The 23,977-nt window shown below is 45.8% G+C and overlaps 1 protein-coding gene across 2 annotated transcripts in view; it reads left to right on the top strand.

Annotated features, from left to right (window-relative positions):
• bur (GMP synthase burgundy) overlaps positions 1 to 20,611 on the top strand; it is a 29,584-nt gene extending 8,973 nt beyond the window's left edge. For both annotated transcript variants that reach the window (XM_089573370.1, XM_089573371.1), the window contains exons 6-14: positions 1,077 to 1,270; positions 2,178 to 2,303; positions 9,237 to 9,425; positions 10,776 to 11,055; positions 13,044 to 13,159; positions 13,531 to 13,656; positions 14,850 to 14,968; positions 16,795 to 17,098; positions 19,511 to 20,611. In XM_089573370.1, the coding sequence (XP_089429496.1) occupies positions 1,077 to 1,270; positions 2,178 to 2,303; positions 9,237 to 9,425; positions 10,776 to 11,055; positions 13,044 to 13,159; positions 13,531 to 13,656; positions 14,850 to 14,968; positions 16,795 to 17,098; positions 19,511 to 19,612 (1,556 nt within the window). In that variant the 3' untranslated portion in view covers positions 19,613 to 20,611. The remainder of the gene's footprint in view (positions 1 to 1,076; positions 1,271 to 2,177; positions 2,304 to 9,236; positions 9,426 to 10,775; positions 11,056 to 13,043; positions 13,160 to 13,530; positions 13,657 to 14,849; positions 14,969 to 16,794; positions 17,099 to 19,510) is intronic.
• Positions 20,612 to 23,977: the final 3,366 nt, after the last annotated feature.

The raw sequence follows: 23,977 nt of genomic DNA, 5'->3' as shown, positions 1-23,977 counted from the left end.
TTATGCGGAAAGAAACTGCAGGCAGTCAAGGTTAATTCAGAGTTGCACTTGAATGTCTTTCATAGTCACTCGTATATCTTATGGGCAAAGTGAATTTTGAGTTGATACAATGGTGAAATATTAATCAATAAGTCTTTTTTTTTTTTTTTCAACGACGAGGCACTGTTTCATTGGGTTCGATCCCGGCCGCGGCGCTTGAATTTTGATGGAGGCGAAATTCCAGAGGCCCGTGTACTGTGCGATGTCAGTGCATGTTAAAGAATCCCAGGTGGTCGAAATTTCCGGAGCCCTCCACTACGGCGTCCCTTGTAGCCTGAGCCGCTTCGGGACGTTAAACCCCCCATAAACCAAACCAGCTAAACCAGTTTTATTTTTTTTCCTCTCAAGTTTATTTAGTAACATCATTTCATTGTCGTAGCATCTCTGTCGTAGCAACATTGTCGTAGCATCTCTTGCAATCTCTGATGTTACAAGACTTTGCAGACATGCACCGGGATGCTACAATAGTAGTCACCATAAAGTGCATCTTTCCGGCTTATAGCCAAGCTAAAAGCAGTTAAAATGCATTTCCCGTTACTAGTTGCCAAGTTGCCGCATTTTTTTCACATTTGTTTCCTGTTGGTGCACAACGGTTTATCTTTTTTTGCTGCTGTTGCATGTTGTGTAACTGAACGCATTGCTACAAAGGCAGTAAATAGCTGTTTTCTGGTGCACTTCAGTGCCACGTACAGACATCTGCACAGTACATTGCATATAGTAAACAGGCCTTGTGTTCTTTGCTAGAATTTGCATTGAAAGGGCCGAAAAGTATGCAAATAGAGAGGAAAGCACAACCTTTTTTTTTTTTTTTGCTCTGTACTGTATAACCATTGTGTACTTAAAATTCTGGTAGCAGTTTGTGCCAGAGCTCATCCCAGCATTTTATAAGTTCATCAAAGCTGATCAGCTTGGGAGTGTTTCAGGGCAATTGATCTCATTGGTTTGTTAGATTGAGAAGTCTACAAGTTGAAATCCGGGGACTTTGGCAGTAGCTTGATTTGCTTTGTTCCTCTCTCTTTCTCCTTGTGTGCACACAGCGTTGGCCAATGACAAGATGAAGGTGTACGGTGTCCAGTTCCACCCGGAGGTGGACCTGACCCCCAAGGGCAAGGCCATGTTCTCCAACTTCCTGTACGACATTGCGGGCCTCTCGGGCAACTTCACCCTCCAGAGCCGGGAGCTGGAGTGCATTGAGTACATCCGGCGCACCGTCGGACAGAGCAAAGTGCTGGTGGGTGTGGCTGCTCTCGTTCTGTGGTAGAGGCAGGGTGTATGACGCCATTGCAGAAAGGCAGGGTGGGAAGGGTACCATGGGCCATGTAATGTGACCCATCTGGGTACTTGTCACTTGTGAATCCAGCTGCTGTGTTGTATTCATGGTGTGTGGAATAAAGTTACCATAGTTGCGGTGCTACTTCTTAAATAAGCCTGGGATTTCGTGCATCATGGTATTTGCTTGCTTAGTTGTTTTTGGTGCAATAGCTCTAAAACCCCCAATGTCAGATTTGACCAATGTTTGTCTGTCTGTAGAGAAAGTAGGGAATGACCAATTCTGCTTGCATGGGCAATAACCCTTTAATGATACCGCATCCGACCCTTAAGCTGTTGTTTTAAGTCCAGTTTCGCCGATCTTTGTATCTGACCTGCTTGACCTTGAAAACCAAGCCTTGAGCCGGAACAGAAGTGAAAACCGAATTAATAGCGCACCTAATTTGCTTTTGATCACCTATGCAAATCACCTGCCATTCTTGTTTTTTTTTTCCGATGCAGTGAGTAGGCGTCTTTCTTTTTTTTTCTCTCTTGTTTCAATATAAAGTGAGTAGAGTTGATGCTCTACTGTAAGCTTTACACTGCAGCATACATAACTAGAGACCCCAAGTGGTAGAAAACAGAAGCCGCTGAAGATCCCTCTTTCACTTATGCTAATTGAAGTGGACTGAAGTTCAGCTTTGGAGATAAATTGCACAGCTGGGCATACAAATGTGAATTGGGTTTTCCTCGTAACACGCTTAACTTTATTTCGTGCTTGTGAAACAACTGCTGCGCACATGTCTCGTTGCTGCTTTGTCCCCCTGTGTTGAACGAGAATCCGTGCAGACGTACGTGGCTGACCTCTGGCCTTGTCCCTGGTGTTGCAGATGTTGGTGAGTGGGGGCGTGGACTCGACCGTCTGTGCTGCCCTCCTGCACAAGTCCCTCCGGGAGGACCAGGTGATTGCGCTGCACATAGACAACGGCTTCATGCGCAAGGACGAGAGCATGCAGGTGGGTGGGTGGATGCGCACTTATACGTTGGCCCTGACTGACAAAAGTGGACACATATACGCTGTATGATTACTTTTCTTGGTGGACCCAGTGCGGTGGCTCAGTGGTTATGGTGCTCGGCTGCTGACCCGAAGGACTCTGGCTCGATTCTGGCCGCGGTAGTGGAATTTCGATGGAGGCCAAATTCTAGAGGCCCATGTGCTGTGCGATGTCAGTGCACGGTAAAGAACCCCAGGTGGTCGAAATTTCCGGAGCCCTCCACTACGGCGTCCCTCATAGCCTCAGTCGCTTTGGGACGTTAAACCCCCATAAACCAAACCAAACCAATTTTCTTGGTGGAGGACAAACCTAGACTTGCAGCACGGTGTGGAGCGAAGTCTGCATGTTGCATTTTCATGGGGTTGGTAAAGCACCAATGTACCTATGATAGGTGAATGGTGTCTCTTAAATACTTCATATATATGAGAACCAGAATTATGTACAGAGGTGCTTGTTGCAGGTGTCAGAGCAAAGACTTAAGTTCTTTAAAGAAGGGCAGCGCGATGTGTTCATAGAAACGTTCGTTTCTTTGTGAGGCTAGTCTTGAAAATAGTTTTTATGAGATCTCTTGTTTGAGACTAATTGACATTCAACATGATCTTGACATTCAACATGAGCACATTACCCGAATCCATTGAAGTAGGCTACCTGAAAATAAATGTAAGACCGTATATTCCCAACCCACGCAGATGTTTCAACTGCCAGAGATTTGGCCACGGCTCCCAGAGTTGTCGCGGCCGCAAAACTTGCGCAAAATGCTCTTCGAAGGACCACCAATCCGAAGAATGTGTTGCTAACCTACGGTGTGCAAACTGTGATGGCGACCATGCTGCCTACTCCAGGGCTTGTCCGTCCTGGAAAAAAGAGAAAGAAATCATTACTCTCAAGACTACACAAAACATTTCTTTCAAAGAAGCAAGAAGGCAATACTCTCAAACAAATAAATTCACCTTCACTGCAAAAACAAACTTCGCCGATGTGGTGCGTGGGCGCGGCGCACCACACCAGGCTTCGGCACCTGTCCAGGCCACACGTAGTGAGCCTGTGGCGGGGCCATCCGCGCCGTCTGGTGGAGTAGCTCACGCTACTCCGCCTACCCCAAAGGAGGGGACGCAGACCCCCGGGTCGGCGGGCCCAAAGACCTCTGTCCACAGGTCGAGGTCAAATTCGAAAATCAATGTGCCTCCTGCACGGTCGTCCAGTGCCTCCGCAGAGGCGATGGACACGACCCCGGGCAGCCCCTCGCCGTCCACGTCGGATGGTCGGCGGAGCTCCCTGGATCGGTCAAAAAGAGACAGGCCCCGAGTCACGGGGCCATAAACAACTTGATCTAGTTTTTTCAATCAGTACAAACACAAAACTAAGATGGCTTTCATAATACAATGGAACTGTAGAGGAATGTTGAGGAACTACAGTGATATAACTCATATTCTAGGGTCAGTGATGCCTCTAGCCCTATGTCTCCAGGAGACCAATCTTGGTCCACAACATTCAAATATCTTAAAACATTATACAACTTTTAGGCGTGATCGCGAACATGCAAATAGACTGTCGGGAGGCGTCGCAATCATCATCCAAAGCGGCGTCCCGGCTCAAGAAATCAAACTGAAAACAAAACTTGAGGCGGTTGCGGTTAGCGTCATCAGCTACAAAACCATTACAATATGTTCTGTATATCTTCCCCCACACATCGCATTAACATGCCAAGATCTAGAAAGCCTGATCGATGAACTGCCGGAGCCATTTCTGGTAGTTGGCGATTTTAACGCTCACTCTCCGTTTTGGGGAAGCGAACGCTGTGACTCTAGAGGCCAAACAATCGAAGATTTTATACTTTCGAATAATGTCTGTCTTTTAAATACGGGAAAAGCCACATATTGCTGTCCAAGCACAGCAAAAATGAGCTCTCTCGATTTAGCTTTCGCATCACCATTACTTTTTAACGATTTTAAATGGGATGTTTTAAATGACCCCATGGGCAGCGATCACTTACCTACCGTCATCAGGCTCTCATCGTCTACTCCAATCATCCCCACAAGGCCACGGCGCTGGAAAATTCAGCTCGCCGACTGGTCACTTTTTACAAAAAGTGCCACTCTGGAAAAGGAATTTTGTGACGACCTTAGCACAGATGAAATTAATGAGAAGTTTACTGAATGCATAATATCGGCTGCAACACTCGCTATACCACAAACAACAGGACTTGCACAAAAGAAACATAAAGCGTGGTGGACAAAAGAATGCACATTAGCAAAAAAACAACAAAACAAAGCCTGGAGCGCTCTGCGTCGATATCCCACTGCAGAGAACTTACTTACCTTTAAGAAGGCAAAAGCCAGAGCGCGGTATGTGCGAAGAAGTGCAGAGAAAACCTCTTGGCAGAAATATGTCTCCTCAATAAATAGTTCAATAACATCAAAGAAAATGTGGGAAAAAGTTCGTAAATTTACTGGTGACCATACCCCTTTCACACTTCCTCTCTTGACAGCACCCGGGACACAAACATCTTTAGAAGAACAGGCCAACATACTGGGCGAGCATTTTGCTGAGATCTCAAGCTCATCCAACTACACAAACACATTTCAGAAACACAAATCAATAGCTGAAAAACAAAAATTTCCATCTGGAGCAGGTGTACATGAGGATTATAACCAGCCTCTCACACTACAAGAATTAAATAAAGTATTATCTTCTGGAAAAAAGACAGCACCAGGACCAGACAACGTGCATTACGCTATGCTTGCACATCTCTCCGAGGCTGCTGTAGAGGCACTGTTAAAATTCTTTAATAAAATCTGGATAACTGGAAATATACCTGACGAGTGGAAAAAAGCAGTCATAATACCTTTTCTCAAACCCGGAAAACCACCAACAAGTCCTAGCAGTTACAGACCAATAGCCCTCACCAGCTGCATTGCTAAATCTTTCGAAAGTGTAATAAACATTAGACTAACCTTCGTACTTGAATCTCGGCAACTACTAGATAAACACCAATGTGGGTTTAAGAATACATGCTCCACCACAGATCATCTTGTCCGCCTAGAAAACACCATCCGGGAGGCGTTCATCCACAGGCAGCACTGTATTGGGGTCTTCTTCGACTTGGAGAAGGCCTACGATACTACGTGGAAGTTCGGCATCCTCCGTGACCTAGCAGAGCTAGGTATCCGCGGCAGGATGTTGAACTGCTTGAACGACTTCCTGGCTAACCGCACATTCCGAGTCCGCCTAGGAGCAACTCTCTCCATGACTTTCACCCAAGAGAACGGCGTACCCCAGGGGTGCATTCTAAGCACGACACTCTTCATAGTAAAAATGAATTCCTTAGCTAAAGTAATACCCAAGTCCATAATGTATTCAGTTTATGTAGACGACCTACAAATAGCATGCACGTCCTCTAGCATATCAACCTGTGAGAGACAAATACAAATCACACTAAATAAACTAGGTGCTTGGGCAGACAGAAATGGGTTTAAATTTTCTCCTCAAAAAACAGTAGCTGTTCTTTTTTCATTGCGACGAGGCCTACAGGTCGATCCTAATCTATACCTGAATCACACTATGCTACCAATTAAACAAGAACACAAATTTTTAGGCCTAACTTTCGACAAGAAACTCACATTTCTACCACACATTAACAACCTTAAAAAGAAAGCTTCTCAAGCCCTCAATATCTTAAAAGTTCTCTCACGGAAGCGGTGGGGGTCCGATAGAGCAAGCCTTTTACAAATATATCGCTCTCTGGTTCGCTCCAAGCTGGACTACGGGTGCATAGTATATGGTTCGGCAAGAGCATCCTACTTAAAAAGATTAGACCCCATTCATAACCTTGGTCTGCGCCTATCATCTGGAGCATACAGAACATCACCAGTAGTTAGCCTTTACGTTGGAACTAATGAAGCCGCTCTTGAGGATCGAAGAATTGCCCTTACATGCTCATATGTCTTAAAAATCCGTTCTCTTCCGAAACATCTCTGCCATCCAATTGTCACCAAGTGCCCATCTAAAAGATTATTCATCAACAAACCACACTCTATCAGACCATTACTACTGCGCTTTGAAGATAAATGCGAAGAGCTAACAGTGCTAGATGCCCTACCAAATATTGCACAAAGGAATGAATGTTTGCCACCATGGTACAGCCTGCCTTCAGTATGTGACTTCACAATGACACATTTAGATAAAAAGCAAACGCCACATGAGTACATATTACAGGAATTCTTTGCACTACAAGAAAAGTATGACACCTACATTGAATTTTATACCGATGGCTCAAAAACAGAAAGTCACGTTGGAAGTGCAGTAATCCAGGGAAAAAATAAACAGATAATGCGACTACCAGAATGCGCATCGGTTTTTACTGCTGAGTGTTATGCCATCTTTGTAGCTGTAGAAAAAATAGTAAGAGAGAATATCAAAAATAGCATCATTTACACCGATTCCCTGAGTATGCTTAAAGCACTGCACTCCAGAAATGCAGCTGAACCTATAATAGGAAACATCATACATAGCATAGTTAAAATCACAAAACAAAAGCATAACATTAAATTCTGCTGGGTTCCTAGCCATGTTGGAATTTTAGGTAATGAGAAAGCAGATGTATGCGCTGCACAAGCCCGGAATAGCCAAATTAAGCAAGTGAACATACCGCACAGGGATTGTTTAAAATTTATATACAGTAAACTCAAAAAAAAGTGGCAGGCAGCATGGGAAGAGCACGCAAACAACAAATTACATTCTGTTAAGCCCATTTTAGGGGAATGGCAATCATGTAGGCATCAAGAACGTTTTACCGAAGTTATTTTATGTCGGCTCCGCATTGGACACACCCACCTCACGCACAACTTTCTGCTAACCAAACAAAACACACCTCTCTGTGAAATGTGTGGTGCTGAACTCACAGTGAACCACATTTTAATTTCATGTGTCAAACTAGAAGAACTAAGAAAGAAATATTTTACAACATTTTATAGGGAAAGACTTCCATTACACCCCATGCTACTTTTAGGCGATCGTGCACTGGTTGACATCTCATGTATTTTTAGGTTTCTCGAGGAAGCCAGCGTTTTAAACAAACTCTAAGTATAAAAAGCTTCACCTTTAACAAAACCTCCAACCTTGTGTTTGGCGCATCATAGCCTCAGTTGCTTTTGCGCCATTAAAATCAATATAACTAACTGTTTGAGACTAATTACTGAGTTTGGGTTGTCTGTTCATGGTTGGGTGTTTTGCAGTAACATTGTTCGCTCATTTGATGCAAATTGTGAAGAACTGATTATAAAATGCCAATCCATACTGCAATTCCGGGACCAGGGCAATTGGCAATGGTGACAACATGAAATAAATAGGAAAGGTGGTTGTTTTGTTCAGAATTGTCCTTATAGCCAACCTTGCTTTCCTTAAACCTTGGTATTTTGAATTGATACATTGAACAGTTGTAACGTCTCCTTGAAAATGTAGTTTAGAAGTATGGGATTGGTTTATATTCACTAACAGCTTACCCTGAAATGATGGAATGATAGCCAGAATTACCTGTGGCTCTGCGTGGCTATGAGACCATGCAAAGCAACTTATGCAATGCATAATATAAAAGTCTTGCAAAAGTAGAAGGCGCTTGTGCACAGATTGTAGGAATGGTGCAGTAGGCGCAACACCCCTTGGTTCACTTCATGCGTGTCCTGTGTATCCAGGCTCACTTGTTTACACGACTTGCCCCTTATATACATTGTTATCACATGGTATTTTTGTAGCTCTATAGCAGCAGTGGAAATTTTTTGTTGTCACATTTGCTGTTTCTGGTTAGCTTGTCTATGTACATCTGTGTTGGATTTGTGTTTGCAGCTTGTTGAACTGTGTGCTACTCATGCCCCCCTGTAAAGTCAGCCTTTACTGCACACTCTTGTGCCACTCTCACGATTGCTGTTCTTTTGTGGAGGCTTGCTTGAACGTCTTTACTGCTTATGCAATCACATCGGTTGAGGTGTATTTGTGTTGGATCATTTGCACTTGAAAGTCATGAGTGTGCTCGGTCTACAAGGGCCCACTTTCCTGCTGTAGGAACTATCAGTTGAAGGCTGCAGTCGATTGTGGCCCAGGCAAGAGATAGTTGTGATGATTTGGAGTTAATGTTGGTCGTAGACTGCTTCTAATAGGACGCTTTGTTTGTTGAATTGGGACCATTGGTAGCTAGTAAGCTGCTGCATGCTTTATGGGCTTATCAGGATGCTATGCCTCTGCATTTAAGATCTCACGATCTAGATTGTACACATACAGTGGATGTGCACATCTTAATGTGGTCTTGGGTTGAATGTGAGGTGACTCACACTGTTGTACTAGTGTGGTATGCAGAGACGTCACACCTCTGGAATGCATGTGCTCTAATGGAAGAGTTCGCTTTGCTGGTCTCGGGTTTGACACCTGACATGCTTCCAAGTGCAGTGAAGATGGGAAGTGGTCGATGTTGTATGGTGGCTTCAGCAATATATTGCATCAGTGTATTGTCACACAGTGAATTTTCTTGCAGTCCTTCTTGTGGCTGATATATCTTGTTTCTGTCTGATGCCATACAGGGTAATGGTCGCAGTGTTGCATGCTTGAAAGAACTGTCTGTTAGCAGCTCACCTGGCTGAGTACAAAGAAAGCATGCTGGAGGAAAATATGTGCAACTGCGCCACATTGCTTGTTTGCTTATCCAGGCTAAAAAGTTTCAAATTCATTGGTGCCTTAATTCCTTCGAGATGGGTATTCGTGAGAAGGCCACTTAAAAGGGTGAACGTGTTGTGTCCTCCCACGGTCATACTCCCGACAGTTAAGAGTGCTGCACGAGAAATCATCGGTATGCCCAAGTGTTGGTGGCCGCTATAATTACTCTGTGTCCCTTGCAATACTACCCAGGTGGAGCAGTCCCTGAAGCACCTGGGCCTGCGGCTACGGGTGGTGGATGCCTCCCACCAGTTCTACAATGGCACCACCACGGTGCCCATCGACCCCAAGGACCCCCAGCGCAAGCGCACCACCAAGATGCTCTGCCAGACTGCGCACCCCGAGGAGAAGCGCAAGATCATCGGGGACACCTTCATGCGGGTGCGTTGCTGCATCATTGGCAGGAATGGGCCAACCCTGTGGAGTGTGAAGGAATGAGTGTAGAAGTTCCACTTTATGATGAGTGAGCACCCAGTTGGCCATGTTTAGTGTTGGCCTGCTTTTTACGAGCCACAACAGTATGCATTCTGTCATTCATTTGGCAAGAAGCACAAGATCATTGGGGACACCTTCATGCGGGCAGGAATGGACCAACCCTATGGAGTGCGAAGGAATGAGTGTGGGAGTTCCACTTTGTGAGTGAGCACCACCATGTTTGGTGTTGGCCTGCTTTTTATGGGCTACAACAGTCTGCATTCTGTCATGCATTTGGCAAGATCCGTTAAATTTGGGGAAAACAGCTGCCCTAGTCTGTTACTTCAGCACTGGCTCACTAGCACAGCTGGCCAAATCTTTAGCTGGAGTGCGTGACGGCCATGTTTTCTGTGGTCCTGTAGCTTATGGCGGAGCAAACTTGCGAAAATGTAAAATTTAAGCACGTGCTTACTATGCCCCTGCTTAATAGTATTGAGCTTTCTGCAAGTTTGGTTCGTCCCAAAGCGCTGGAGCACAGAAAAAGCGGCCGTCACGCATGCCAGCTGAAGCTTTGGCCAGCTGTGCATTAAACAAGTTTACATAGCACCAGCAGGTACGAGTTTATAATAAGAAGGCTATGTTAAGAATTAACAGAGCTGTTCTTGGGCTAGTCGATACAGCACACCAAATTTTGAAAGCACAGTAGGCATCCTGCCTGTAACTGCGCAGGCGGATTGCTCATTGAAAATGTTCGTGAATAAACCTAGTTGCAAATGGCACTTCTCCTGTCGTCCCTTGTCTTCACCTGTGCTTTCAGAATTCAGTTATGTTAAGAAGTGTTAATGTAAAGGCAGATAGTAATGAGACAAGGCATGGGTAACTGGTGCCATTTTTTGGGGGGGGGAAATATTTGATCAAAATTTTGGTTTCAGCTAGTTGTTTCTAGTTGAAACTTTTAGAAACAGCATGCAAAAATGAGGACAACGGAAAGGCACATTTACAAAGAAGACCAAATGCTGGTCTTGTCTTTCAATGGGCCTTTCCTTCGGCCTTGTTTTTTTTTTCACGCTGTTTCTACGAGTTGAATACTTGATGTTAGGTATGCGCGAAAAATTCATGGACAGACGAACGTCGCAGGCTGATCATACTTCCGACTAAAGTTGATTTGTAAGATTGTTTTAGTTATTGTTTTTTTTTCATATCGGCGTATCATTTTGTGCCTACCACTTTTTCCACGTATCGAACAGGTCGATACTTGAGAGTTTGCTGCTGTTTTCGCATGCCTGACTGTCTGCCTATACTGGTTCGTCCATCCAGGTGGCCAACGAGGTCATAGCCGAGCTGCAGCTGAACCCCGATGACGTGTTCCTGGGCCAGGGCACTCTGAGGCCCGACCTGATTGAGAGTGCCTCGCACCTGGCCAGTGGGCAGGCGGATGCCATCAAGACTCACCACAACGACACCGACTTGGTGCGGCAGCTACGGGCACGTGGCCGTGTGGTCGAGCCCCTCAAGGACTTCCACAAGGACGAGGTGCGTGCCCTGGGTCGGGACCTGGGTCTTGCTTCCGAACTCGTCCAGAGGCACCCCTTCCCCGGTGAGTCTTCTGGGTTGGGTGTGTATAGTGGACAACGTAAGGGTTGTGCAGATCTGAGGCTGCTTTGTGTGTTCTTGTGCTTTTGCATGGGCACTTTTGTCAAGGACAGTTTTAGTAAACATACCAGTTTTCCTTTGATGGTAGCATGAAAGAGTACAGCTTGCTATCCGTAATTTGAACTCATAGTGACTTCAATTTTCTGCTACTTTCCTTTCTCTTTCATTTTTTATCCCCTCACCCCTTTCCCTGTGTGTACCGATTATCCTTCCAGTTAAGCACCACCGCGGTGGCTCAGTGGTTACGGCGCTCGGCAGCTGACCCGAAAGATGCGGGTTCGATCCCGGCTGCGGCGGCTGATTTTCGATGAAGGCGAAATTCTAGAGGCCCGTGTACTGTGCGATGTCAGTGCACGTTAAAGAACCCCAGGTGGTCGAAATTTCCGGAACGCTTGACTACGGCGTCCCTCATAGCCTGAGTCGCTTTGGGACGCTAAACCCCAGTAAACCAATTCTTCCAGTTAACATCCCTGCCTTTCCTCTTCTACCTCCTCCTCCATAGGCAACTGAAAATTTCTTTGAATTGCTCAGAGTTTGTGTGAAAAGGGGCCCTTTAATCCACTTTACATTGATGGGAGTGAAGCCTCATTTCAAATAAACTAGTGGTTCCAGTGGTTCCAAATAAGCAAATTGAAATTAAATCAGAGCCCATTTTGTATGTGGGAAGTTGTGTTCAAACAAGTCTGCATTCGAGCAAGATTTTTTTAGTTCTATTTCTGACATGAAAACTTTAGTAAAGACTTTAGTAGCGTGGGCTCTCTTTAGTTTGAACTTCCCTAATTTGAGCAGGCGGTTTGTTTAAACTGGCACTCCTGATCAGTCAGCTACAAGCATGCCAAACAGCCTCCCCTTAGTTTGAGCTATGCGTAATTACAAAATTTTCTGTCCGTTTTGAGCTCTAATTATCAAGACTTGACTGTATTGCAGTATTTTTCTTGTATGTTGTGTCTAAGCTGTGCAAGTTGCTTTGGAACCCCCGATTAACTGCAGGGCTGATGTCATACTTACATGACACTAAGCGCATTTTCTTTAGCATCCGTGATCATAAGAAACCGCGTTCCAAAAAAGTGAGGAATTTGAGGAAGCAGAGGGGTTATAAAACTCTGTGTTACTTGTTAAGAAGTATTACCGTATTTACTCGCATAATAGGCGCACTTTTTTTTTTCCAGAAAATCCGGCTCAAAGTTCGGGGTGCGCCTATTACGTGGGGTAAAATTTCCGGAAATTTTTCGACTCTCAAAATTGAACATACCGCACAAACGCACTCGTTTGCGGACCGCACCCCCGTTTTCCCGAAGGAAATATTAATGTAAAGGCCGCACCGAAACTTTCCACGACCCACGCGGGAATAGCCTTCGAAATGCATGCGCCGAGGCCTCCGCAATCAACTCTGGCTGCGCGCAACGTGCGCTTAATCGCGGAGGCCACACACACGCACAGGAGCTTCCAGACGCCGCCCAAGAAGGGCGCCCGAGGCCCAGCTCATCATCATCATCAACGTTTTCCTCCGCCGCGAGCTTTTACTATCCATATCGCCATCAGCATCACCAGTTCCAGTTTTTTTGTGGCTTTCAAGCATGCTGTCAAGTGCCGGGATGTGCGGTAGCGCGTTAGTTCATTGCGGTTGTGGCTTTGCTGCTGAGTGTTGCTGTTTTAGCTCGATGGGCAAGCACCTTAGTAGCCACACGGCTGGGAGTTTGCTCTCGAACACGGCGCGCGCGCGGCAGGTCGGAAATTCGACGTGGCCGAGGGGGGCGGCGAGGCGTCGGCTTGCAATTGTGTAAATACAGTACTGATGTAAATACAGTATTGATCACAGTGCCAAGTTCGGGTGCGCCTATTATGCGAGTAAACACGGTACTTTCCTACATTTCATTGTTTGTTGTTAGCTTTGAACACGTGTTTATGGGTGGCTGTCTGCTGTTCTTTCAGGCCCCGGACTTGCCGTGAGGGTACTATGTGGTGACGAACCTTACATGGAGAAGGACTTCTCGGAAACTAGTGTCTTGGTCAAGATCATCATCGACTACTCTAGCTCATTAAAGAAGGTGGGCTGTTGATTTTACTTGAGTGCACGAAGCATTCACTGTATTGTGTTTGGTTGTTGCCCAGCACATGCATTCTTTAGTGAAACTGGATGCAAGTGTGCACCTAGTTTTTATTCTTGGAGAACAGGCTTTTGGAAGCATATTTGTTGCCACTGTCCTTGGACCATGCCTGTTTGTCTATTGTTGAGGCTGACGGGAAATTTAAGGTTATTCCACCATCAGTTGTTTCTATGTGCCCGAGAGGAGCTTGGTTTGCATATTATCTTCGGAATAATTTTTTGAAAATTGTGCGCAGCAGCTGGTATCTACATTTGAGGAAGGTGGCTTCCCTTCTGTCGTTAAAAAAGTGCCATCCTCGTCTCGTTCTGTAGAAGCACTCCCTCATCAACCGGGTCCAGAATGGTGCGACGGAAGAAGAGTGTGAATTCCTCAGCCGCGTCTCACAGCAGTACAAGCTCACGTCCACTCTGCTGCCTATCAAGAGTGTCGGTGTCCAGGTACGTGTGTTGTCACTTTTAGACTCCATTCCGGTTTCTGTGTGTACTTGCTAGTTGTAGCAGCGTTCACGTATGCTTGGAGTTTGCTGTTCATTTGATCTTATCATTCATCTGGGCACTTGAAAGCCTTTTGTGCCTCATGCAGTGGGACAAGCTCTATTAATAATAGTAATAATTATAAGAAGTGCGAACATGGTTGATACGTATTTCAGGATGATGTGAATTCATAAAATTCCCTGGCCGGAGTGTGTTGTGTACAGTATGCAGAATTTTGGATGTTCCAAACTCTCTCTGCGCCACTTTACATGATTTATTTGAACATGTGAGCCATGGCAACATGGCATGGCAGCATGGCATGGCAACATGGCATGGCAACATGGCATGGCAACATGGCATGCAGCATGGCATGGCAACATGGCATGGCAACATTCCTGCTTTTTCATTTTGATGAATTGTAGATTTTTGGAGTGACATCTTTCTTCAGTTTAGAAATGTCTGTGCTAACTACTTCGTAAAATATGAAAAAGAAAAAGTCATGGGAAAAAAGTCTTGATTTTCATCTCGTGCAGCATACATTCAGAAATGCAGCGAGTGTTGAGTAAATCTTGTCCCATGTTTCGTCTAGTCTGCAGATGGTTCACAAGGAGTATGAGAGAAAAATGTGTTTAAAAAAGACTGGTCCAGATATAATGCTGAAAGATTGTGCACTGAAGTGCATTACTAGCACTGTCTCGCTCGGTGGCTCAATCGTTATGGCGCTCGGCTGCTGACCCAAAAGACTTGGGTTCGATCCCGGCTGCGGTGGCTGAATTTCGATGGAGGCGAAATTCAAGAGGCCCGTGTACTCTGCGATGTCAGTGCATGTTAGAGAACCCCAGGTGGTCGAAATTTCGGGAGCCCTTCACTACGGCGTCCCTCATAATGAGTCATTTGCTGCGTTAAACCCTAACAAACCAAAACCAAACATTACTAGCATGCGGAGAAAGTTGTTATCAAAATCCAGCAAGAAATAAAAAAGCTGTTGTTGAAAGCTTTGTCCCTCCTGAAGACAACCCATATGATACGTGCTATGCTATTCGAAGTTAGTTCTGGCTCTTTCTGTGTTTACTGTGTGACATGCTTCATATGAGGCGTGTTTTGCTTCTGATGGCTTCGTTGGTGAACAAAGGAATTCTCTCTGGTGTTGTTGGCAGGGTGACCGGCGGACGTACAGCTACGTGGTGGGTCTCTCGTCAACGGAGGAGCCCACGGACTGGGAGGACATCATGCGCCTGGCCAAGCTCATCCCCAAGATCTGTCACAACATCAACAGGTACCCTACACCATGCTGGGCGTAGTGCCATATGGCTTTGTTCTGCTTCTCATCATGAGCCGAATGTGATGTAATTCATGGTCGAAAATCTAAATAGGGTTCGGGCTATTGAAATTTCGGTTATAAATTTAGCTTTTTGACAAAGCCTGCTGACAATTGCCTGAAATGGATGCGTTCAAGAAACTTGTTGACTTAGTGCTGTAGTATTATGACAATGAATTTATAGTACTAGCTGTGGAGTCTTATTTATCCTTTCAAACTACCGTATTTACTTGTGCAATTTGCACACTTGTTTTCTTCTTAAAAAAATTAGGGCTTCAAAAAGTTGGTATGAAAATTACGCGAAAATTTTCTGAACATGTCCTGGAAAACTCTACAAACGACATAACGTGCAATATATACTGTATATTGCCGCCTATACATTGATTCCCCTATCCCACAGCCCTCGCTGGCACGAAAAAAATTTTCCACATATTAGAAGCATACCCGCCCCACGTTATCTAGTCCCCTGCTGTATGGCTTGACTGTGGATGTGCAGCTCTAAGCAATGAACATGCGATGATGCATTAATGAAGCCAGCAGTGGGAGGCGGAGAAAGCAAAAATGGTGCCCTCACGTGCGGCTCGGCTGACTGGCAGCAAACAGTTCAGTAGTTCTGTATTTGGGCACGGACGTAACCACCAGCGCAAGCATTCTGGGTAAACAGCACACAGTTTGTGCTTTCGCCACTTGCACCTTTCGCAACCGCACACGGTGATGCGGCCGCCCTGATCTTCCCTGAGCCTGCTTTGCACGCACCTGTGTACCTGTGTTCTGGCGCAGCATAGAGCTCGAAATATGTGGGTAACAGTTTTTTTTTTTTTTTTTCAGAAATTACATTAGTAAATAGGGTATATCCTCCCTGTTCCTTTTTTGTTGGGGCAACGTTGTGCCCCCTGTGGTGGCAGCTGCTAACCTATTGCTTTTCCCTTTTACACTCTATTTTGTCCACTTTCATGTTGTCAAACTGGTGAATAATGTAAAAAGAAATTGTGAACTGTAAATGGGTAGTAATTCCTGCCATGCAGTGGACAGATCATTAGAGGCACATGGAAAAGTTTGTCAGTGTTCTTAATTATGGTTACACCACTCGAGTGGAAGAAGACTCGCGTGAACAACTGCACTTGCTAAGTGTTTCTCTCCTGCTTTGTTCCTCCCTCACTGTGGAACCCTTACTACGTTTCGCCACCAGCTAGTCCAAACAGCTCCCATTATCAAGGCACATTTTAGCCGACGCGGTGCCTCATTGGTTATGTTGCTGTGCTACTGACCTGAAAGGCGCGGGCTCGATCCTGACCACTGCGATTGCATTTCAGTACGATTTTAATGCAAGGAAACATGCTTGAGGCCCATGTACTGTGCAACATCAGTGCACGTTAAAGAACCCCAGGGGGTAGAAATTATTCTGGAGCCCTCCACTACGGCGTCCCTTGTAGCCTGAGTTGGGATGTTCAACCATAAACCAAACCAAATCAAGGCTCATTTTATGTTTATTGCTGTTGTCGCTGTTGGGCTTCTTCAACATGCATGGCGCTCTCATCCAGCAGTATTTGGTCCCCTGTTCAATCCTTGGCTTGACAGGTGGTGTCAAGGTTGTTGTTACCTCACCACTGCTGGTTGACCATGCTTCACTTGCGAACTGCGGGAAGAAGTGTGAGAGCTGCGAGGATCTTTCAGGGCTGTATGCACACTGCAGACTCGTGGCTGAGCATATCATGCCGAAGAAGCGTGCTGTCCTTTGCTCTTCTTGAGGAGGAGACACTTCACTGCTGTTGCTCTTTACGCAGGGTGGTGTACATCTTTGGTGGGCCCGTGGCGTTCCCCGTGCAAGACGTGACGCCCACGTACCTGACCCCGCTGGTGCTGAGCACGCTGCGCCAGTGTGACTTCTTGGCCCAGCGGGCTCTGCGGGCGTCCGGCCACGTGTCCTCCCTCTCCCAGATGCCCGTCATCCTGCTGCCCCTGCACCTGGACCGGGACGTGGTGAGCCGGCAGCCCTCGTGCCAGCACTCGGTGGTGGTGCGCACCTTCATCACCCAGGACTTCATGACGGGCATCCCCGCCACGCCCAACCGACACCTGCCCCTGGACGTGAGTGATGAGTGTGGGGAGGGGTTGGGGGGGCAGGGTTCCGTGTGTAACACCCGACTGAGCGTTACCTCTGTAGTAAACTTTTGCATGTTATTTACATTTTAGCAGTTTACATTCTTTGCTTTTATATTTTAAACCTGTTTCTACATTTTGCTTTTGTATGCCTGCTTTTACGCTCGTTTTGCATTCTTTTTTCTCACGTCTTTTTACGTTATTTAGAGAAGCAGAGCTTCTGAACAAGTTATCGCATTTAAAAAAGTGACATTGTAGTTCTGTGCCACATAAGCGGGCATATTAAGGCGAAAGCCTTTAATGCCTCATCGTTGTCAACAGAAGGTTGTCAGCAGAGGTGTCGCACTTTTTCTAGCCAGGCCAGAAAAAAAAATCTTTGTGCACGATGGGATTCAAACCACCACCTTTCCGTTCCGCAGCCGAGCATGTTAATGGCTACGCTACTTCCTGCCAACGCATATTTAGGACGCTTGTCTAGGACGCTGGAGAGTGTTTGCAGAAAGGCGTCGAATCAGACGGATGCCTCCCAAACGCCCTCCAGTGTTCTCCATCATTTAAGATTCACAAACAATTGTGTACTTAATTAACATCTTAACCACACATCAGTGACTCAAGCAGCAACACCGCACTTAAGGCTTTCGCCTCGCCGCACTTTAGGTCAACAAAGTGCCCCCCTGAATTTAAAAAAGAAATCTTAGTTTGATGCATGACAGCCTTAGTTGCTTTTTCACTATAAACCGCAGTAGAATTCAGCATGCATGTGGAGGTGACATCCGTCCATCCTTGGAATGGTCAGTGTTGCGGTGAAGTGGGCTTGAAGGAGTCTGCAGAGTACAGCAGGTGATCATGAAATGGTTGGGCTGTGACCGAGGTAAACTGTAGCAGTGATGTCGGATACAGTGCAGCCAAGCTTGCTGTGTGTAACTCCAGGCAGCAATAAGCCCCCTACTGAAAAACATTTTCATTCTTTAACCTGCACTTATGATGGGGGTTTTAGGACCTGAGGTGTACATGTTGAGGCTGCCTACGGTTCCAGTAGTTTGCATTGCTAAACTGAACTACCATTGAACTGAACACGACTGTGGTAAAACAGAGCACAGCTATTTTCTGAATTGACTTGAGCTATGTATATCTGTGTCCCAGGACTAACATACAGTTATGCAAAAAGAGCTGTAACACCGTGTTCTTAAATAAGCAGTATATCAAGTGGCAACTCATGTCTGTGCAGCAATGTTGCCGATGTATGCTGCACATAGTGTATTTACACGAATTTAACAAGTTTTTTTTTTTTTTTTGCTTAGTTCTTTGACCTTAGAGTGCACCTCATGTTATATTCAGAACCAAGGTACGAATGTGACGAAATTATTTTTTTCTGATGGCTACAGCAACCTTCACTATCAAACTTGCAGGCTGTTAGGAGAAGCCTATCCTTTTGATGGTCATGGGACCGCTTGAAGTGCGTGGGCAGAAAAGGGGGTGGCTGTGAAAGAAGGATGAATGGGTACAGGACTGGTTAGCACGACACACACAGCAGCTCTGGGATAGCATGATGGGGGCCACAGCTGTATGGGTGACCATATACGTTAATGCATCGGAAGCTTTGCTGCACTTGATGACGTCGCATTGCATCTCAGATAAAATCTTTATATTCGTTGCTTCCGTATATTAGCGTGCCATTTTCATTTTTTCCAGAACCCTCGACTTAGTTGGCTTGACAGGTTGAGATCATGTTATATTACAATTTAATACCCCCCTTTTTTTTTCTTTAAATTTCATGTCACATACTCCTCCATCACTTTGTATTTATGGTCTCAATGTATTCATGTGGCTGAAATGGGAATGAATCCCACATGTGAACTAATACGTGCAGAATGGGTGTTATCCAGCAATTATGTCCTTTCCAGTGGCGGGCGTTCCATTCTGGTTGTGAGATTTAAAGGAGCCGTAACCCCTTTTATTGGCTATCTTACGTTTTCTTCCTTTCCTCTGTAGCAGCTGGGAGTACAAGATGGTCAACTCTCTTTTTGATTGAGGACTGTTTTCTGCCATTCGAATCGTTTGCTCTGTTTTACTGCATACTTTTGTTTTAATAATAGTTGTCTGATGGGACTGCTCCCAAAAAGCTTGTTCACAGCAGCACTGTGGCCACAAGGGTGTGGACATTACATTCTACAATTTTTATTTGAAATAGTAGTTTTGAAATCTTTCTGCACCCATCTAGTGGTATTAACAGGACTTTAGAGCTCTTGGAGAGCACTTAATTACAGTTCAATCTGTTTTTTAATTGTCTCTCTCTGTGTGTGCATGCATGTGCATGCATGTGCACATTCTTGAGCATTATGTTGTCAAGGTTCCAAAAGTATGTCGCAACTCACCCATTTATTTTGCTGTTCCGTGCAGGTGATCAAGAAGATGGTGGGTGAAATCCAGGGAGTTCCAGGCATCTCTCGTGTCATGTACGACCTCACGCCCAAGCCGCCAGGAACGACAGAGTGGGAGTAGACGATGCACAATGCTCGTGGACAGCATTGGCTCCATTGTGCTCCACCGCCTCTCTACAATGGCCCAGGAACCAGACTTAACTTTTTCGACTGTTTTATTTTTTTTACCTACCCCATAGCATTCACAGGTCACTGCAGTGAACTGTCGTCGCGAGACTTTGCATGTCGGTCGTTTATTTTTGATCCCGATTTTGAACTCCTGCTGTTTTTGTTTCCCGTTGTTTGCCATACTTCTCATAATTGTTGTAGCTCTTCAGAAGCTTTCTTTCTTTTTTTTTCTTCATCAAGCCACTTTTGTGGTGTAGTCAAAGTATGGGATGTTAGCGAGGACCGACTCAACAGCAAAGTTACGCTAGCCTTGTTTCGAAAACTTCCGATGTGCAGCTAATTTTCAGATATTACTTTATATTCTTCGCATTCGTTACCTTCTTGTTTTTTGGAGGAGCTGTGTGTACAAGACGAGAAGTTGAAGTGCTAGGAACTCATGTACTGTTTTCTACTATGGCATGCGGGCAGTAAGGCGTTTGATATGTACGCTGTTAACAGTTTAATCTGATTTAGTCCGATTCGTGTTGTAAAGTTTTTGCTTGATTTTAATATGCGTTAATAGATACTGAAATAAGCACTAGCCTTGGCTCCTTGTCATTTACCTTGAAGGCACGTTGATGCTGAGCGACAATTTGTGCTCCTAAAAAATAGTGAACCAAGGGATTGATACAGGCATAATATAGTTTTGTTTTCTTTCTTGTTTTTTACTGCCAGTTCTCTGTTACTTTCTAGGAGTGCATTGGGGTCCCACGATGGCTGTCTGAAGCCCTACATTGCAGTACAAAATTTGGCCACCTAGGAGATACGTCTGCGCTTTTGATGAACTCTTGCGGCACGTGCAGAGAGATTTTGTTGAGTGGGTGATGCGCGACTAGTAATTGAGGTGAACAGTGTCCCCGTGTAGAATGTTGTTAGCTGGAAGACATTAAAAGAAGAAATTTTGGCAACTGTACGCGAAGCCTGTGTGTTTCTTTGCATTTTGTCACGCTTCGCTGTCATGCTTTAAATATTGTGTCAGATGTAAATGGGTTGTTGTGTGTATAAGAATGAAGAATTTTAGCGGGCGAGCTATTGCACCGCTGATCACTCACTACAATGGGGGAAATGGGTCGCTGAAATGGGCAGCATTTTCACCTGGGAGGCTTTAGTTGGAGCAGTTTCATTCTTGCAGCTGTTAGAAATTTTCTTACCTTGGCGGACACCTTATGCCGAGCCTTCTTGCAACTGACAGACATATCCTGAACAGGTTAAATAGTCATCATCCTCTCCGTCATCATAATCAGCCTGACTACGTCCACTGCAGGGCAAAGGCCTCTCCCATGTCCCCAGTGAACCCTGTCATTTGCCAGTTGCGTCCACAGTATCCCCGCAAACTTCTTAATCTCATCCGCCCACCTAGCTTTCTGCCGTCCCCTGCTACGTATGCCTTCTCTTGGAATACACTCCGTTACCCTTAAGGACCAGCGGTTATCTTGCCTTTGCATTACATGCCCCCTCCCAAGGCCAATTCTTCCTCCTGATTTCGACCAGGATGTCATTAACCAACGTTTGTTCCCTCACCCACTCCGCCTGCTTCCGATCTTTTAATGTTACACCTATCATTTTTCTTTCCATAGCTCGCTGCGTTGTCCTTAACTTAAGCTGAACCCTCTTTGTTAGCCTCCACGTTTCTGCCCCATAGGTGAGTAGCAGTAAGATACAGCTGTTGTATACTTTTCTCTTGAGGGTTCTTCAGATTAAACTGTCTTGGAACTAATCTCGTACAGTGCTCCATAGGTACAACATGAGAACAAGCCAGGCTCTATGAAGAATTTTTAATAGCAGTCTGGGAAACAAAGCAACGTTCGAAAAGAGTTGAATGTCTCGAATATGGAGAAGCTACAGTAGCCTTTTAATTTTCTGGCTCACAGGTGCACAGACATGTGCCCACAGGAACATGAGCAGCAAACTTTAGAGCCGCGTTTTCCTGTCATTTATCTATCCTGTTAAAACTGCTCAAGATCCACAGCATATTCTTGAAAGTGGTTCAAATTTTTGCGGCATACCTCTAGCACATGTAGTCATTGTCAAAAAAAAAAAGTGTAAGCACTTGAGTTTTCTCTGCTACTTTATGTGTGTATGAGCACGAGGTCCTGCCAGGACTGTGAAAAAAAATAAAAAGGCCTGTATTTGCGAGTGTAGTGTGAAGGCTCCAAACTAGCTGTGGAAGATGTTAGCAGGTGCCTGGAGGTTCAAGGGTGACCTGGGGCCATTGTGCTGTGTCCTGGCCTATGTGACAACTTTTACAACGGTCTCTAAAAGTGGTAGACAAGAGTGCTTCTGTGCATTTTAAGACAAAAGCCTTTTGTGGCTCATTCTCGTGGCCAAGGTCACGTCCTGGTGTAAGGCTGTCTTCCACGAATAACGTGGCAACTAATCAGGATAGAACTAATCAGGATAGGAGGAAACGAATGGTAGCATCAGATAGAGTGGACAGAATGTAACACAGACGCCAAATTTGATCGCTGTAGAGTGATTAGTTAATTTATCATAGCTAATTATAGCGAAAGAAAACAAAACAATGTGTCTATATAGCGCAGACGTCGATATAGTGACTGGAACGGCGTGACGTCACATCCACCGGAGGTCGTCGCAGCATAGTGGGTGGAAAAACGCCGGATTTGTGTCAAATTAGATTGAAAAATGCAGAGTTAAGCATAATTACCACTTAAGATCACCGAAAGATCTATAATTTGGGTTAAAATTGCTCAAAAACGAGGAAAACTGGATGATGACGTCACATGCGACGAAAGGACGTCGAAGCAGTGTAATCCGCCGCCAAGCAACAACTGCCAGCGCGCTGCGCATGCGCAGTTTGACATCACCGCTTCCTCTCGCCACGCTCTTCTCCACTGTCATGAAATGAATTCAAGTGCGGCAAATTCGAATCAGTGCAATCGAATTTTTTGCTGGCCTCTGTGGGCAAGGTACTGCTGAGTGGTCGAGGTCTTTGGAAACTGCATTGTAAATTCAGCTGTTCACCAATAGATATGGCGCATATCTTTTGCATCCTGAAACCCGTGCCACCAGAATTTCAGAAGTGACATCCGTGGTACAAAGATGCACTGCACGAGGCTAAGGCTCTAGCATGGCCATGCTAGAGGTTATTAAAGGGACACTGAGGAGAAATTGAAGTTGGCTTGTATCGACAGAATACCAGCTCCTGATTACAAAAACGCCACTCATACGGACAACAAAGCTCTTGTAACGTAGAAAAGAGCAAGAACCAAAATACAGGTATCGCCGCCACAGGCCAAACTCGCAAGTACAAGCGTCATGACGTCATATAACAAAACAGTGTTGCTAGAACAAAAGAACCAATGGTTCTAGCAACGCTAGGACACGAGAAGCACAAATCACTGAGGCGCAGCCAATGCATGCGCAAATCTCCTTGACGTCGCCAGACGGCGCCACGTGCCAGGCAGCTACGCGCTCGCCTGAATCATCGGGACCAATCAGCGCCTGCTCGCCGGCGTTAGGGCCGTTTCACATGCATGCGATTCTCGCCTGCGACGCTGCGAATTCGGTCGGTCTGCGACTGGGGAGGGCCGTCGGTCTAGCCGCAGACGGCCTGCGACCAAGTTCCGTCCGGTTGGAATCCAGTCGCAGCGTCGGTGTGGTCGCTCTGCGACTGGCCAATGGGCAGCGCCGAGTTGGCACGTGACGTGACGTCACGCGGGAGCAGCTGCCGCGGCCACGACCGGTCTCCAGGCGCGCGAGCGAGAGCGCACGTGCGTCGAGACCTGCCGCGGCAACAACTCGCACGTGACGTGACGTCACGCGCCGTCTCGGCGTGGGGTCACGTGGGAGCTGTTCCCGCGGCGTAAGTAAAACTGTTTATTCTAATCAAAACATACGAAATATTGCCTTGCATCTAAAAACAAGCTGGTCATTACATCATCAACACATTCCGTGCAGTGTTTCTGTCGGGTTTAATCGTGGGTTGCCTATGCGAACATCGAGCAACCTTGCGTGTCCCTCCGACCGAATTCGCTGGGTACGCGTTGCATGTGAAAACACTGTGCGAAAATCGCACTGCGGCGTCACCGACTAGGCCGACTATTTTCGTTCTAGTCGCAGCATGTGAAACGGCCCTTAGGCGGGCTCCCGGTATTCCGCTAGCGGTATCAAGGTACACGGTATGCTAAAGGTGTCTATTTGCGAGAACTTCGTTGACGACTTCGAGAACGAGATCCATCGTAACGCTCGCAAAACGCCGGTGCAAACGTAAGCGAAGCGACTGTAGCGACGGCCGCAATAGCCGATAGATGCCTTCAAC

This window comes from Amblyomma mixtum, chromosome 2, assembly GCF_055824585.1.
Source record: "Amblyomma mixtum isolate Tamu chromosome 2, ASM5582458v1, whole genome shotgun sequence".
Taxonomy (NCBI): Eukaryota; Metazoa; Arthropoda; class Arachnida; order Ixodida; family Ixodidae; genus Amblyomma; species Amblyomma mixtum.
The sequence above is the reverse complement of the archived record's forward strand: the minus strand, read 5'-3'. Positions and strand labels throughout refer to the sequence as shown.